This window comes from Aotus nancymaae, unplaced genomic scaffold (assembly GCF_030222135.1).
Source record: "Aotus nancymaae isolate 86718 unplaced genomic scaffold, 86718_ANA_hifiasm-v0.15.2.pri h1tg000015l_0, whole genome shotgun sequence".
Taxonomy (NCBI): Eukaryota; Metazoa; Chordata; class Mammalia; order Primates; family Aotidae; genus Aotus; species Aotus nancymaae.
This window is the reverse complement of record NW_026988426.1, coordinates 1801839-1818878: the sequence shown is the minus strand read 5'-3', so window position 1 is coordinate 1818878 and position 17040 is coordinate 1801839. Positions and strand designations below refer to the sequence as shown.

Sequence of the window (17040 nt, the reverse complement as noted above, 5' to 3'; positions counted from 1 at the left end):
GCCACCATGGGGTCCTCACCCCTGCACCTCTATGGGACGGTATGTACATCAGAACAAGCCACAGACTTGTGGAGCAGGAGTGGATCATAATCCTCAGACACAGCCCTGAATGTCGTAATCCCAAATGTTGAAAACCCTAAAGATCAACACTTCTAATCTCTAAAATCCCAAAAATATAATGCTGGAAAAAATAATTTAAAAATTCTTTTAAAAGATACACAGACATACTTCAAATAATACTTTACTAGGTAGGCTTCTAGGTATTCCTTAGTCCAGTCAAGTCGACGCTGAAAATTAAATCCACAAGTTCCCACCCCTACCACCATCAGTGTGGCACCCATAGGCATCTCCTTAACCCATGCAGACAGTAACAGCTCACAGTTCCTCACCTGATGTAGCTGTCGTGTGATGATGATTTTCAGGGATTTTGATCTTTCAGGATTTCAACACTTGGGGTTATGGCAGTTAGGATTGTGTCTTTTGGGATTCTGATGCAAACCCCCATGGTTGGAGTTGAACAGCTTTGTCAGTAGGTCGGTGACGTTGCTAGGCCCATTGGTTCTCCCCAGCTCTTGGCCTCTGCTAAATTGACCTTGAGCTGAGAGGCCCCTGTTAGGCTGGTCAGGGTGAAGCATGTGGCCGTGTGAGGGGAACTGTGGCCACTTATCATAGTCCTCCTCACAGGGAGCCTGATATCAGGCTCAGCCTGGGCACTGAGTTCAAGGGTCTCCTCTGTGGCACACAACTAGGAGCGTTCTTTACCTAAACATTTTCACCCATCTTCCTTGAAAGATTGGTATCCTTGCTGTCTGTTTTTAGTAGAAACGTGACCGTGCCAGTGGTTTCCTCTCTTGGGTTTGCTGAAGGAGAGATGGAAGCATAATCATGTCCCTGGAACTCTGTCTCTACACTGGGGCAGCAGGCACTGTGGCTGTCGGCTTGTGCTCCAGCCCCTGGCGCCACTGCCTGATGCCACGTAGGGGGTCTTCTGTGGGCTAGAGCAGCTTCAGGCAGACTAGAAACCTGGCTGTTAATAAGGAATGTTGGCAGCTAATTCAGATCAGATCTTCCAAACAACAGGCCTGGGACGAAATAAACACATCTGTGGATTTGCTGTGCCCTCCGGGCCTCGGTTTCTCCCTCTGGCTCTCATCCTCCAGGTTCCCTTCCAGTCCATTCCATTCTCCTCTGTTCAGTTGTATTCTGTTCCATCTGTCTCGGTCATTTTCTCCTGTCTCTTGTCCACTGCCAATTGCAGACACTGAACTTTCAGTTCTTGATTTGTTCTTCATAATAATACCTGTTGGCAAATAGTTTATGTCACATACATGTGTTTTCACTTTCCGATTTTCAGTGGCCTGGGCCTCGGCAACATCTGTGTCCCTCTAAGTTACTCCTTCAGCCTTGTCAGTTTTTGTACTTCTTGGATATGATGGGATCAGTAGTGTTAGGAAATGCCCTTAAAAGCTGAGGACGAATGCAGGTGCCATTGCTGAGGGATGCCTGGACTTTCTGCTAAGTGCACCATGGCTTTCCGGCACTCAGGATCCATAGACTTTTACTCCAATGTGGAGTAAAAAAAAGATTTCTCAGATCTTTGAAAGTTCAGAAGTAGAGGAGCATCTGATAATGTATGAGACAGATCATGGGCATCTTCGGAGCCTGGGTGTGCAAGGCACCTCTAGACCATGGCCATCTCAGCCTGTCGTCTTTCTGTCCATAGACTGGAGCGCTGCTCAGCGCTTTCGTTCAGCTGTGCCACATTTCCACAACGCTGGCAGAGAAGACATGGGTCCAGCTTTTCCCCAGATTATGGAAGATCCTCTCTGACAGACAGCAGCATGTGAGTGTATCTTTAAAATACTGTTTTGGAAAAATGTAGTTTTATGTTTTGGTAAGTATATTTTAAAAGAACACAGTCTTGATCAAGTTTAAGAGGAGGAGGAAACTGCTGGCTGTCACGGGAGTGAATTAGGAAAGTATTCTTAGCTGCATCGAGAAAGATAGTGAGACGCTGATTTTTGAATGAAGGCGTGGATGACATGTGCTTTGGTTGCAGGCGCTCGCGGGCGAGATAAGTCCATTCCTGTGCAGCGGCAGTCACCAGGTGCAGCGAGACTGCCAGCCCAGTGCGCTGAACTGCTTCGTGGAAGCCATGTCCCAGTGCGTGCCCCCGATCCCCATCCGACCCTGTGTCCTGAAGTACCTGGGGAAAACACACAACCTCTGGTTCCGGTCCACGCTGATGCTGGAGCACCAGGCTTTTGAAAAGGGTCTGAGTCTTCAGATTAAGCCAAAGCAAACAACAGAGTTTTATGAGCAGGAGAGCATCACCCCACCTCAGCAGGTGAGGATGCGCCTCAGATTGTTCATTACCTCTTCCCTGCCAGTGGCCTCACACTTTAAATACTGCTCCCAAATGATTTCAAATTACAACATGGTGAAGCTGCATTTTTAGGAAAAAAAAAAAGTCTTTGTCCTGAGCACTGAGGAACCTTGCTTTGTGTTTTCAGGAGATACTGGATTCCCTTGCAGAGCTTTACTCCCTGTTACAAGAGGAAGATATGTGGGCCGGTCTGTGGCAGAAGCGGTGCAAGTACTCGGAGACGGCGACTGCAATTGCTTACGAGCAGCACGGCTTCTTCGAGCAGGTAAACCTCCAGTAACTGCCTGGCTTGCATGTGCAGTGAGAGGCCATTTCTGATGGTTCTTCTAAAGTCGGAGTTCACCTTTTTTATGAGATGGAGTCTCGCTCTGTCACCCAGGCTGGAGTACAGTGGCACAATCTCGGCTCACTGCAGCCTCCACCTTCTGGGTTCAAGCGATTTTCCTGCCTCAGCCTCCCGAGTAGCTGGAACTACAGGCGCCTACCACCATGCCTGGCTAATTTTTCTATTTTTGGTAGAGATGGGATTTCACCATGTTGGCCAGGCTGGTCTCAAACTCCTGGCCTCAGGTGATACGCCCACTTCAGCCTCCCAAAGTGCTGGGATTATAGATATGAGCCACCGCGACCGGCCCGGAGTTCACATTTAAATATGCTTTAAAACGTGAATCTGTAAAGGCCCTGTGACTGAAGTCTGCGTTTAAGAGACACTTCTGTATATGACATGAGCTAAAGCAGTCTTAATAAGTCCTTTGCATTAGATGCCAGTGTGGATGCTTTTTACCTCCCATCGTTGGTCCTGTTAGAAGTGATAGGTTTCGTTTAATGCTTACATTTTACTCCTCATTCTGCCCTTCAGCATGGCGCAGGCCACTGTTTCAGGGTGTGATCCCAGCACTGTGTAGGGTGCCAAGCCACAGAAGCTCCAGAAGCAGATGTGGCCTTGTGGCTCCTGCTCCGATCACTAAAGGATGGGGAAATCAATCCCGCATCTGGACAGCCTCCCCTTCTTCCATCTGTACAGGGAAACCCACCTTCTCTGTCTCTGTGAACAGAGAGCTGTGGGTGTTGAGTGGTCCTAGAGAAGAGCCCCACATGCTCTCAGGTCTGTGATTCAACTTGCTCTATATGACTGGGCCATGGCGGTGAAAAGGTATTTCTTAACCAGCTGCAGGCTTGCACCTGCAGTTCAGCGACTCAGGGAGGCTGAGGCAGGAGGGTCCCTTGAGCCCAGGACTTAGGAGTTTGAGTCTAGCTTTGGCAACATAGCAAAAACCCATCTCAAAAAACTTTTCTAAGTGTTAAATTTTAAAACACAGAAAGAAAAGGTATGTTACTAGTTAAACAGTAGTTTAAAAGCGTTAACATTTTTTAGGCACAAGAATCCTATGAAAAGGCAATGGATAAAGCCAAAAAAGAACACGAAAGGAGCAACGCCTCCCCTGCGATTTTCCCCGAATACCAGCTCTGGGAAGACCACTGGATTCGGTAAGCCAAACACAGTGCTTGACATGAGCATGAATGAGTTAAGGGAACCAAGGAAACATCTCGGACCTTTTCTTGTAATGAGTGTTTTTTAAAGGGAGCTTTGCTACTGTATGGCCACGTAAAAAAAAAAACAAACAAAAACCTAAGACCAGCATTTAAAGCCTTGAGTAATTAAACATGTCGACTGGAGAAGCAGTAAACTGTCCTTGCATCTCCCCTGGTTCCAGTGCTTGAGGCCCTTTGCTGAAAAGCAGGTGTTTCATGGTGGGCAGCGGGCAGGGGGCTCACCCTGTAATGGAGCCCACCTCCGTGTCCTGTAGAAGTTCACTCTTGCTGTGTTGTTCTTCTGTAGAATGGAAATTTGCTTCTTAAAACCCTGTCACTGCCTCTCTGATTTCATGAGTGTGCTGGTGACTGAGCTTCTGCCCTCGGATCTCTGGTCTTGTAGGTGCTCCAAGGAGTTGAACCAGTGGGAAGCCCTGACCGAGTATGGCCAGTCCAAAGGCCACATCAATCCCTACCTTGTCCTGGAGTGCGCCTGGCGGGTGTCCAACTGGACCGCCATGAAGGAGGCACTGGTACAGGTGAGGCGCCCCAGGGGCATCCCTGCAGCTGCCTGGGTCCTCTTTCCTGAAGCAGCAGGTGTCTGTTGGGAAGATTTCCCTTAGAACAAGCATTTTGGCAGTGGAAAGATAACTTGTGGAAAGGAAAGGTTCTTTTTGATTATCTCCAACGCCTTTCCTGAATTTGAGTAATGTCATTTTTTTACAAAATGTGAGAAGTCGAAGATTAGAAATAGTCACAGACTATTAACTAAAGGATGGAATCAAGCCCAGGTTGTTGACTTCTGGGAAATGACTCACTGGATGCAGGGAGTTTGTGTTCCTCTGAGAAATAACCAGTCACTTATATCAGTAAAAATACATTCTTCCCTCAGTATCTAGGACCCCCACAGATACCAAAACCCACGGATACTCGAGTCCCTGATAGAAAATCGTGCGTGTAGTATTTGCATGTAATTTCTGCATGGCCTCCTGCGTTCTTTAAATCCTGTCTAGGTTACTTAAAGTACCTAATATGGTCTTAATTGCTGTGTACACGGTTGTTACACTGTAGTTTTTAGAGAATAATGACTAGAAAAGCTCTGTACATGCTTAGTACAGATGCAGTTTTTTTTCCCTGAATATTTTTTATCCACAGTTGGTCGAATCCACACGTGATATGGAGCACCAGTTGTATATATTTTGCTGTCAGAATGCATTTACAGTTGCTTATTTTTCTTTATTCTGACAAAACATAACACTGAGTAAGTGTTGGTAGCTGACTTTAACGTTCCCTTCTGTCTCCTTCCCAGAGTTTCACTTATCTGAGTATATGCAGCGTCACACTGTCCCGAGGACTCAGACGCATTTTACAAAAACTGTAAGGTACTCGCTGCTTAGAAAAAAGCTCAGATATGTGAGTGAACACTCTAGGTAATCTGCACTAAATTAATTTCAAATAGTCTTAAAAGGAAAAGGATGTTTAGACAGTCTTTTTCTGGATACTCTACTTTTCTAAATTCTAGTGAGCGGCCAGTCTCTCTAGCTATTATATTAAAGCACACCACAGGCTCTTGGCTTTATGGTCATTAGCTGTTTCAAAAAAAAAGAGACTGATCAACGCTGTTACGACAGATCAGATGAAAAAAATCACCGCTCTGCTACAAAGTCAGCCAGCATTTTTTTTTTTGATGGAGTCTTGCTCTGTCACCCAGGAAGTACAGTGGTGTGATCTCAGCTCGCTGCAATCTCTACCTCCCGTGTTCAAACGACTGTCCTGCCTCAACCTCCCGAGTAGCTGGGATTATAGGTGCCCGCCACCATGCCCACCTAATTTTTATGTTATTAGTAGAGACAGGGTTTCACAGTGTTGGCCAGACTTCTCTAAAGAAAATACCTTTCTCTTTATAGCCTAATTTCTGTTTATTGCCTTGCGTAACTAGTGACCAAAAAACAAGTGGTCTTTTTCCTTTTGGACCCTTTACACTGAGGGAGAGAAGGCCCCTCACTCCCTGTGTCGTGTTCTTTCACTGCCAGGTGGAAGTGAGCTGTCCGAAGGAGATGGCCTGGAAGGTGAACATGTACCGCGGATACCTGGCTATCTGCCACCCTGAGGAGCAGCAGCTCAGCTTCATTGAGCGCCTGGTGGAGATGGCCAGCAGCCTGGCCATCCGCGAGTGGCGGCGGCTGCCCCACGTGGTGTCCCACGTGCACACGCCTCTCCTGCAGGTGGGTGCGGCACCCCGGTGCGAGCACAGGCCGTGGCCCGTCGCAGCCAAGCACCAGTGTCCAGGCTGAGATCTGCAGATAGCAGATGAAACTCCCTCCCCTTGTCTTGCCCTCTCTCCAATAACTCGTCCTCAGGAAAGGAAGGCCACAGTTAAAAGGTTGAGGAAAATGTTGCTTCTCATTGGCGTTTCTGCGGGATTGAAGACATCCTCACCAGTGATTCGGGTTTTGAATTTTGCCAGAGAGATTTTTTTCAGTGCCCACTGTGCCACCCTCACAAAAGCTTGCTAAAAATATCACGCCACTGTTTTCAGCAAGCTTTTGGCGGGAGCTGGAGGGATAAGATTAGGAAATGTTTTCAGAAATCCGAATGTCATGAGTTAAACTTGAAATATAAATAGCACAGATTTTTCTAGACAATTTTAAAAATTACAATCAAACAAGATACAGAGTACTGAACTAGGTGCTATGTTTAGGAGATGAAAAAGCATTTTAAAACAATAGATTCTGCCTCAAAGGAGCATTGAACCTGAGACAGTAGGCATAACCATAAAAGCAAATTTACAGTTGGAGGTGGACTGTGATTCGGAGCCATGCCCATATCAGACAGAAAATCAGGGTAACAGGGATTGAGAGAAGGGAAATGTCGTATGCTCCATAGAAGCCAGGGACAAAATTTGGCTAGCCTGAGGATTGTGGCCAGGGCCTTCCAAGTGAAAGGTGGCATCAGAAGTTTGGTGCCAACAGTGCATCTGGAATTTAAGGGTAGTCAACCTCCTGGGCTTGTAGGATGGTGACTCAAAATGTGTTTACATTTTATGGCTCCAAAGAGGTCATGAGAGCCACGTTTGCAGGTGCTTAGTATGGCTGTGGGGTTTAGCAGGCATGCTGGGAGAAGGCAGGCCTGCAGCAGGGATACCTGGCTGCCTCATCCTGAGGCATTGCTGGGCAAAGAGCTGGGCAGGGAAGGTGGCAAAGGGCATGGACAGCAGGAAGAGGAGTTTTGAGGACTACCCATTAGTGAGATTTGGTGTCTGGACCATTGTTCTCTCACTCTCCTGTTTCAGGAGCTACAAGCTGAGATTTTAAAATTGGAGACATCATAAGGAAAGCAGTGTTTGGGGTAAAGAATTAAGTTAAATGTGGGATCTCAGGTGTCTGCGTGTAAACAAGAGTGCTTCCTTTGGTAATCGCCCCATCTTTGCGGTAATCAGACCCCTGGTGGACTCACCTGTGTTTTTCCCGTTTAATCTTCACTAACATTTACCATGGAATCTCTTATGCTGGTCCCATCAGGCAGCCCAGCAGATTATCGAACTTCAGGAAGCTGCACAGATCAACGCAGGCTTACAGCCGACCAACCTGGGGAGGAACAACAGCCTGCACGACATGAAGACGGTGGTGAAAACCTGGAGGAACCGGCTGCCCATTGTGTCTGATGACTTGTCCCACTGGAGCAGCATCTTCATGTGGAGGCAGCATCATTACCAGGGTAAACCGACCTGGTCCGGCATGCATTCATCATGTAATTTTCCAGACGCCCACGGTTCTGGTTTCGTCTCTGTGTTTTGTTTTGCTTTGGTTTTTCTTCCCCAGGTTTTCTATTTTGGGGTAGGGATGACAGGTCTGGGTGGTAATGATGCAGGGAAAGATGAAGGTGGTAGAAGGGAGGTTTTGTTTTTTGTTTTTGTACCTGCTAGATTTTTCTAGTTTGGGCAGAATTGCACAGGCCAGGGGGATCAGTGCTCTGAGCTGTGGCACTCTGCTTTGAAGCTCCTGTCCCAGGACGAGCTGTGCTCAGGTAGCTCTGGGTGGCATTTTCTGGTTTTCTTGGTCCCCTGCTTGTCCCCTAAACCTGCCCAGGCATCCATGTATTTAGAGCAGCCTTTGTCACTTTATGGTTTGGTTAGCCAAGATGGTAACACTCGACTCAAGAATTAGCACCTTTTAGAAGTTGCTTATGTCATAAAATACAAAGTAACAAGAGTTTATCACAGAGGTCCCCATTTTCATAAGCCATGTGTGTGTGTTTTTCATTTTTTATTTAAGCCTTGTTGTGGAGCACTTTGAAAGAGGATTGGTGTGGGCTGATGATTCCTTTCTTTGCCCTCTAGCAATTGTAACTGCCTATGAGAATAGCTCTCAGCATGATCCAAGTTCAAATAATGCTATGCTTGGGGTTCATGCGTCAGCTTCAGCAATCATCCAGTACGGAAAGATTGCCCGGAAACAAGGACTGGTCAATGTGGCTCTGGATATATTAAGTCGAATTCATACTATTCCAACTGTTCCTATCGTGGATTGCTTCCAGAAGATTCGACAGCAAGTTAAATGCTACCTCCAGCTGGCAGGCGTCATGGGCAAAAACGAGTGCATGCAGGTGCGGACAGGACGCTTGTCCCCACCCACTGCGGGGTCTGAGAGAACGAGTCCATGTGGGGACTCCTGGTTCAGATAATAGGGAAGGTGGATTCGAACTTCCTACAAATAACAGCCGCAGTAAAGGGGAAACAGTCCTTCCAAAACACAAAAGGGAAAGGAAGCTATTTGACTATGAATTACAGTGTCTTATGGTCTCTCTCCTACCATATACTTAGTTAATGTATTTAAGGAAAGAAAAAAATTACACACTACAGAATTATGAGGATCTAAGATAGATTTTGACTGTGTCCAGAGGAATATTAATAAGAACAGTAAAACCAACTAGATCTATAAAGCTTTGGAGTAAATAAGACCCCTAAGTATTTAGGATTAACTTTAGCGATAGTGATTCAGTTTCAATTCTGAACATCCATCAATAAATATTCATGGTAGGCAAATCTATTGTCAGTTTACACTCATCAGTGACTCATAGGACTTAATGCCTAGATTAGTATTTTTATGAAGTTTTCATATTCTTGTTCAAAAATTTCAAGAACTTTTTTTCTACTCTTTTTAAACAGGGCCTTGAAGTTATTGAATCCACAAACTTAAAATACTTCACAAAAGAGATGACAGCCGAATTTTATGCACTAAAGGGAATGTTCTTGGCTCAGATCAATAAGTATGTATGTTATATTAAAAGAGAATAATAGAAAAAAATGCATCAGATTATATAAATAGTTACTTATAACCTGAAGCCAGTGTGAAGCTCAAGCTAGAAATTGCTGTGATTTAGTGACAGTCATTAGATACGATTTTTTAGGTATTGAACCTCTGCAAAGACAGTAACTTGTAACAAATTGGTAAGCCTATTTGATGTGTAGTATTTTTAAACTTTTCTAAAATGAGCTGCTTGATCACAGAACTGCTGATAACATGGATTAATTCCCCGTCATTTACAGAGCTGATTCCTTTTGTGGAGATGATTCTTGCTTTAAGACCAGGGGTCAGTAAAGGATGGCCTGGGGACCACATCCAGCCACTGCCCTGTTTTTGTCAGTGAGTGGTACTAGAACACATCCCTACCCACCGATGTTGCCTGTGACTGCTTTTGCCCTACTGCAGAGTCAAGGAGTTGTGATAGGAATTGTATGGCCTGCAAAGCCTAAACCATTGGCTGTCTGGCCCGTCACAGAAAAGGTTGCCAAGCCCTGGTCTTGAAAAGTAAACATCAGAGGAGATTTTGTAAATAGCATGCAAATGAGGTAGACTCACAAGATGCTGCCTGTTGCCTTGTTTGTGTAGGCTCTAGCGCCTGCCTTTCACATCTTCAGTAGACAGGGCTTGCGTGTTTAGCTTATTTTTAAATTAGGAAGCAGTTTTGTCAACATAAAAAGGTTTTATCTTTTTTTGTAATGTTTTAAATTCATGTGACAGGCACAACCATTTGAAAGTGTACAATTTAGTGGGTTTTAGTATATTTACAGTGTTCTACAACCATCACCAGTAGCTAATTCTAGAATATTTGCATCATCCCCAAAGTAAACCTCATATCTGTTAGCACTCTCCTTTGTCCCCTCCTCCTTTCTCTTGACAACCACTAATCTGCTTTCTGCCTCTATGGATTTGCTTATTCTGAACATTGATATGAATAGAAGCATACACTATGTGGCCTTCTGTGACTGTCTTCTTTCACTTAGCAGGATGTTTTCATCGACTTGCTATCATGTATCAGTACCCCATTCTTTTTCATGGCTGAATAATATTCCATTGGCTATCCATACATTTTGTTCATCCATTCAGCAGTTGATGGACGTGTGGGTTCTTTCTACTTTTTAGCTACATGAGTAATGCTGGTATAAACACTGAATATGTGGCTTCATGTGAGCATGTTTGAGTTCTCTTGGGTATATACCTGGGGGCAGAATTGCTGGGGCATATGGTACTTCTCTGTTTATCTTTTAGAGACATTGTCGGTCTTCCACAGTTGGCTGTACCATTTTGCATTCCCACCAGCAATGTTTAAGGTTTCTAATTTCTCCGCATCCTCACTGGCACATTTATCTGATTATAGCCATCCTAATGACTATAAAATATATTTCACTGTGGTTTTGAATTGCATTTTCCTAATGGCTGATGATGCTGAGCTTCCTTTCTTGGTTTTTATTGTTAGTTTGTAATTCTTTGTATGTCTGGATAAAAGTTTCTTTCAGATATATGATTTCCAGGTATTTTCTCACATTCTGTGGGCTTTTTCACTTTTTTGATAGTGTTCTTTAATGTACAAGTTTTTCATTTTGATGAAGTCTACGTTATGTATGTTTTTCTTTTGTTGCTCATACTTTTCACATCTTATAAGAAACCATACCCTAATCCAGGATCGGAAGCATTATGTTTTCTTCTAAGTGTTTTATAGATTGAGCTCTTAGGTTTAGATCTCTGATCCATTTTGAGTAATTTTTATATGTGGTATGAGGTAGGAGTCCTTATTTATTATGCTCCATGTAGATACCCTGTTGTCCCAGCACCATTTTCTGAAAAGTTTAATCTATCTACATTGAATGGTGTTGACACTCCTGTCAAAAATCAGTTGGGACAAGGCCCAGTGGCTCACACCTGTAATCCTAGCACTTTGGGAAGCTGAGGTGGGAGCATCACTGGAGCCCAGGAATTTGAGACCAGCCTGGACAGTCTAGTGGAGACCCTCATTTCCAAAAAATAAAAATCAGTTGACCATTTTTTTGTGGGTTTACTTCTAGACTCTCACTTCTATTACATCAATCTACTGTGTAGAGTCCCTTATATTTCCATATGAATTTTAAGTTATTTTCTTGTGTTTTTGCCAAAATGGTTGGAATTGAATCTACGTTGAATCTGTAGATTAGTTTGGGAAGTATTTTGCCATCTAAGCAAGTTTTCCAGTTTGTGAACACAAGATGTCTTTCCATAACTTTAGGTCTTCTTTAGTTTCATTCAACAATGTTTTATAGTTTTTAGCGTACAAGTCCTGCACTTACATTAAATGTATTCCTCAGTATTGTTATGTGAATGGAGCTGTTTTCTCTGTTTTTACATTGTCCATTGCTAACATTTGGAAATACCACAGTTTTACATATCGGTCTTAGATTTCTCAAGCTTGCTGAGTTCATTTGCTCTAGTAGCTTTTCGGTAATTCTTCTTTTCTGTGTATAAGATTGTGTCACCTGCAGGTAGAGATGGACTTACATCTTCTATTCCAGTAAGGGTGCCTTTTATTTCTTTTTCTTCCTGATTGCCCTGACTAGAACCTCAAGTACAGTGCTGAATTAAAGAGATGAGATCTTTGTCTTTTTCTGTATCTTGGGGAAAGCCAGTCTTTCAGCCACTGAGTGTGATGTTAGCTGTGGGTGTTTTGTAGATGCCTTTTATAAGCTTGAGGAACTTCCCTTCTGTTCTCTTTTCTGGGTATTTTAATCACGAAAGGATGTTGGATTTTTTCCAAATGGCTTTTTCTGTGTCCCCTGAGATGATTGTGTTTTTTTTTTTCTTCATTCATTCTTTGAATGTGGTTTATCACATTGATTGGTTTTATTTGTATTGATTTTGTTGTTTTCCATATTGAACCACTGTTATTGCTGGAATAAATCCCACTTGGTCATGATGGATAATCCTTTTAATCCGCTGCTAGAGTTGGGTTGCTCGTCTTTGTTGAGGATGTTTGCATCTGTATCATAAAGCACGTGGGTCTGAAGTTTCCTTGCTATGTTTTGTACATTGCCGGTATAATAGTGAAGTGGTGTAACTGCCGTGGAAAAAGTTTGACGGTTCCACAGAAAGTAAGCTTAACATTACCATGTGACTAGCATTTCCACTCCCTGGTGTACACCCAGAAGTGTTGATATAAACACATACCTGTTCGGGAATGTTTGTAGCAGGACTGTTTGCAATAACCAAGATATAGAAATAACACAAATGAACAGAAAAACAAAATTTATGTTGTTATGTGCAATGGAATATGATTCAGTTATTAAAGAGAATGAAGTGCTGACACAGGCTTCAACATGGATAAACCTCGAAAACACTGTGCTAGGTGAAAGCAGCCAGATTCAAAAGGTCACATGATGTACGATTCAGTTTGCATGAAATGTGCAGAACAGGTCAATCCCCAGAGACAGAAGGCAGACTGCAGGTTCACAGGGGCTGGAGGCAGGAGAGGTTCAGAGCGACTGCTTTTGGGGCGGATGATTGTGCCACATTGTGAATGAATCAGATGTCCTGCGGTGTACATTTTTTAATGGTTAGTTTCAGGTTATGTGAAGTTTGCTTCAAGTGAAAAAGATACACATGTTTTGGTTTTCCATCTTCTCCCAGGTCCGAGGAGGCAAACAAAGCCTTCTCTGCAGCTGTGCAGATGCATGACGTGCTGGTGAAAGCCTGGGCCATGTGGGGTGACTACCTGGAGAACATCTTCGTGAAGGAGCGGCAGCTGCACCTCGGCGTGTCTGCCATCACCTGCTACCTGCATGCGTGCCGGCATCAGAACGAGAGCAAATCAAGGAAATACTTAGCCAAGGTGAGACAGAAAAAACAAGCTTTGACCAGAGGCCATCAGTTGGTTTGGACCAAATTTTAGCTACAATTTACTCATCCACATTGAGTGTGAGGCATGATTTCATGCCTTAAGTCTTAATGGTCATCACCCTTTGAAACATCTTTCACAGTTCCATTTTAAAGCTGAGAAGACTGAGACTTGGACATTCTTAGGGCCCCAGAACTTCCGAGTGGCAAAGCCTTGCCGGGAGCTCAAGTATAGCACTGCCTGTGAGAGCTCACACCCAGCAGTGGGCTGAGGAGGGGATCTGGAGCTAGGACTTCCCTCCTGGATGCCTTCCCCTGCAGGGCTGCCATTTGTACAGCCACAGAGCCCGTGTGCTGGGTGGTTGTGGGTTTTCTTTCTGCATTGTGCCCCTGGCATCCCTGAGCTCAGGGTGGGTGTCCCCACCTGCTCACTGAAGGAAGTGCACTTGACATTCAGGTTCCTCTTTCATGTTGCTTCCTATCTTCCCCCAAGAAGCAGACAAATAAAATCCAGAATTATGTCCAGCAGGAAACCTAAGAATAAATTGTTCCCTTTCTTATTTTGTCCATTAAAGGTTTGGATATTTTAGAATTCCTCAATTTAAGTAAAAATCTGGAATGTACACCAGCACATGGCAGTTAAAGCTGACTATAGAGATAGCTACACACACACTGCCTCAGTGCCTGGCTCCAGGTTGCTTATACCCAGCTGTAATTGTTTCAGTCATCCATGGACACCTGGCTGTCAGCGTGTGGCCTACATGATACCAGGGTGATGAGCATCTGAGATTTTTAGCAAAAGTTCATTTTGTTTGGATGAGATCATGAGTGTGAGCTAGCAGGTGGGCAGTCTCCAGGCATCTGCCTGTTGCTGTCTTGTGGTCACTGGTCACTGCTAGCCAGTAGATTAGATTAGTGAGTAATTGTCACTAAAACTAAATCAAGAGACTAGGAGTGGTGGCTCACACCTGTAATCCAAGCACTTTGGGAGGCCGAGGTGGGTGGGTCACTTGATGTCAGGATTTCAAGACCAGCCTAGCCAACATGGCAAAACCCTGTTTCTACTAAAATATAAAAATTAGCCGGGCATGTTGGTGTGCACCTGTAATCCCAGCTACTGGAGAGGCTGAGGCAGGAGAATCGCTTTGAACCTGGGAGGTGGAAGTTGCAATGAGCCAAAATCTTACCACTGCCCTCCAGCCTGGGTAACAACAGCGAAACTCTGTCTCAAAAAAAAAAAAGAAAAAGAAAAAACTAAAGAGAAAATCTCTATTTAAATTTTAGGTTATATATGCTGTAAGATTTATGTTAAGTTTAGCAATAATGTTGGCCCTCTAAGGCTGTTTTGTTACATGGCCAGTGAAGCTGCCCTATACAGTGTTGTCATGTTGGGGAAAAAGTTGCTTGCTTAAGGGCTTCAGAATTGTCATTCAACTCTAGAATTTCTCCTTCTGTCTCAGGTGCTGTGGCTTTTGAGTTTTGATGACGACAAAAACACTTTGGCAGATGCTGTTGACAAGTACTGCATTGGCGTACCACCCATCCAGTGGCTGGCCTGGATCCCGCAGCTGCTCACCTGCCTGGTCGGCTCAGAGGGAAAGCTGCTCTTGAACCTCATTAGCCAGGTGGGAAGAGCAGGGTGGTCTTGTTCACAGGCACAAAACATTGTGTCTTTGTCTGTCATTCTTTTTTTTCCCAGAAAGTAAATTTGAGTGCTCAAAGTATTAAAAATAAGTAAAGAGATGGGAAGACGTAATCATCTAGATATTACTTAATATAAAGCATAATTAAAAGTTATTAAATCAGAGTTGAAATGAAATAGCTAATACAGCAGTTTAGTGTTAAAATCGTAATTTCTTAAACATTTTCCCATAAATAATGCAAGTAAAATAAACTTTTGTTAAAATGCACAATTGCCGGTTGATATCCTGAGAATGACAGTGAACCCTGTATCTGATTGGTAGTTTTTCTCTGATTTTTTGTCATGTGCTGGGTGCTCTTTGGAGCTGCCTGTAAACTAAAACGTGCACGTGATTGTGGCTGTTGCCCTTTTTTCAGTTGAGCTGTATTGTCAGGAACCCATGGTTCTCGAGGGCACTGGGGCAGGGCTGGGGAAGTGGACAGGCCAGGGCCCTCTGGAAAGCCTCTCATAACCATCTCTCGAGAATGGTTCCAGGATGTCCCTCACCTCTGTAAAGATCCAGGTATAGCGGAAGGACCAGAAACGGCGGAAGTGTGGCTACAGCGAGGTTTGGGACACAGTGGCTTTGTGGTTGCTTTTAGAATCACAAAGTGCTGCAGGAGTCCATAAAGGTCTTTAGGAAGGAGCTGTGCCCTCGTGCTCCGCCCACTCATTCCTCTAGCCCCTTCCTGTGTGCAGCACCTGTGCTCTGTGGGCCCTGAATGATGCCCTGGTTTTCCTTGAGGAGGCAGCTGTGCATTTGACCCCGGCATTCTGTGTAGCGTTTATCCTTAGGATGCAGATCCCACCTACTTGGTCCCGTCACTTGTGGAACTTCTCGGGTACAGGAGCAGCCGCCTGGTTCTGTCACAGCTCAGATGTTATTCCTTTCTTCATTTTACGGGCACATTCTGAAGGATCCAAGTGACTTGGTACTGTCCTGTCAGCCACAGCACTCCAGTTCAATAAAACTGGAATTTCTTAACTGTCTTAACTGAATATCCCTGTATCTCCTCCCAGCTGCAGTTGTGCAGAATAAAGTTATTTAATAATGGAATTAGTTCACAGTCCACAGTGAATTGTGCCTGGCAGAAAGATTAACTGGTATTTGTATGTTTTTTATTTGCCTCTGTGAGATCTGGGGGCACGTGCACTTTGTCTTCCTCTGATTTATTGCCTGGAAGGAATGCATGTTGCCCTGTCACTCACAGTTCCTAGATAGAGTTGATGAGATGCATGTGTTGATGTGGTTTGGCTCTTTTAAAGTGAATTAAGTATTTTGCTGCTGTTGAACCTGGCCTTGTGCGTCAGATTCATGCTGCAGTATTTGCTTCCTTGGTCCAAAGGCAAACCTGTTTCTCACTTGACGTTGGTTATTTTCAGTACAAATTATCCAGAGTTCATTGGAGAGCAGCACTGTTTATGACACCTTGTCTCTGAGCAGGTTGGACGCGTGTATCCCCAGGCGGTCTACTTTCCCATCCGGACCCTATACTTGACCCTGAAAATAGAACAGCGGGAACGCTACAAGAGCGGTATGTCTCGGGTGGGGCCTGCAGGCCAGGCCGGGAAGGGCTTGTTCCGGGGGTGCCCCACATCCAGACAGACCACCGCGGCCACCCCCTGCCCTGCAGCTCACTCCTAGCTGTGGCCAGTTTCTCCTCAGTGGGCAATGCCGTAGGGCAGGAAGCAAAGCCTGATCTGAGTCAAGTCTCTCCTTTGCCAGGATGTAATAGGCATTCATTTATGCGAGTGATTTGATCCAGAGGTAGAAAAAATATGTGAAATTTTCAGCTTCAGAAAATTGTAACATTTACCTTCCTTCTTAGTAGTAAGTGCATCCTGATATGCACCACAGATGCCAGGTGCCGTGTGTGTGTGTGTGTGTGTGTGTGTGTGTGTGTGAGAGTGAGAGTGAGATGAGGAGTATCTTCAGCTATGAAAAGAATCAGCATTGAAGTCAGTCTTACCGGATGTTGGTGAAATTTCACTCACAGCGTAAGACTTTTAATCGCTATTGAATAGCCCTCATCTACAAAGAAACAACTGATTTGGTGGTTTCAGTTACCCACGAAGCACGGTACTTTAAATAATGAGAGGACTGTTGACTGTCCTTGTTTTCAAGGCTGAGTCTCCTAAGGGCCATGGACCGAGCTTGGTTGGTGAGAGGTGGTGGATGGGGCTGTGTGGCACATTTCAGCTCTGTCTTCTGGGGAGTCAGTCTCCCTAGGTGGCTTCATGTCTTGGTCATTTGAAAATTTTTAGTTTTAAGACTAAGTGTAGAGAGGTAAATTCAG

At 44.5% G+C, this 17040-nt stretch overlaps 1 protein-coding gene across 8 annotated transcripts in view; it reads left to right on the top strand.

Moving 5' to 3' along the window:
* The window catches only part of TRRAP (transformation/transcription domain associated protein), a 168688-nt gene that overhangs the window by 94514 nt on the left and 57134 nt on the right, over positions 1-17040 (top strand). For 5 of the 8 annotated variants that reach the window (XR_010342807.1, XR_010342806.1, XR_010342805.1 and 2 more), the window contains 12 exons: positions 1724-1843; positions 2060-2347; positions 2514-2651; positions 3762-3874; positions 4323-4458; positions 5953-6144; positions 7441-7669; positions 8259-8524; positions 9087-9187; positions 12856-13057; positions 14523-14687; positions 16188-16278. Coding sequence is in view for 4 of the 8 variants with exons in the window: in XM_012455503.2 (XP_012310926.1) it covers positions 1724-1843; positions 2060-2347; positions 2514-2651; positions 3762-3874; positions 4323-4458; positions 5953-6144; positions 7441-7669; positions 8259-8524; positions 9087-9187; positions 12856-13057; positions 14523-14687; positions 16188-16278 (2041 nt within the window). In the remaining 4 variants the exon portion in view is untranslated. The remainder of the gene's footprint in view (positions 1-1723; positions 1844-2059; positions 2348-2513; positions 2652-3761; positions 3875-4322; positions 4459-5952; positions 6145-7440; positions 7670-8258; positions 8525-9086; positions 9188-12855; positions 13058-14522; positions 14688-16187; positions 16279-17040) is intronic. The other 3 variants (XR_010342808.1, XM_012455505.2, XM_012455499.2) reach the window with 1 other exon arrangement.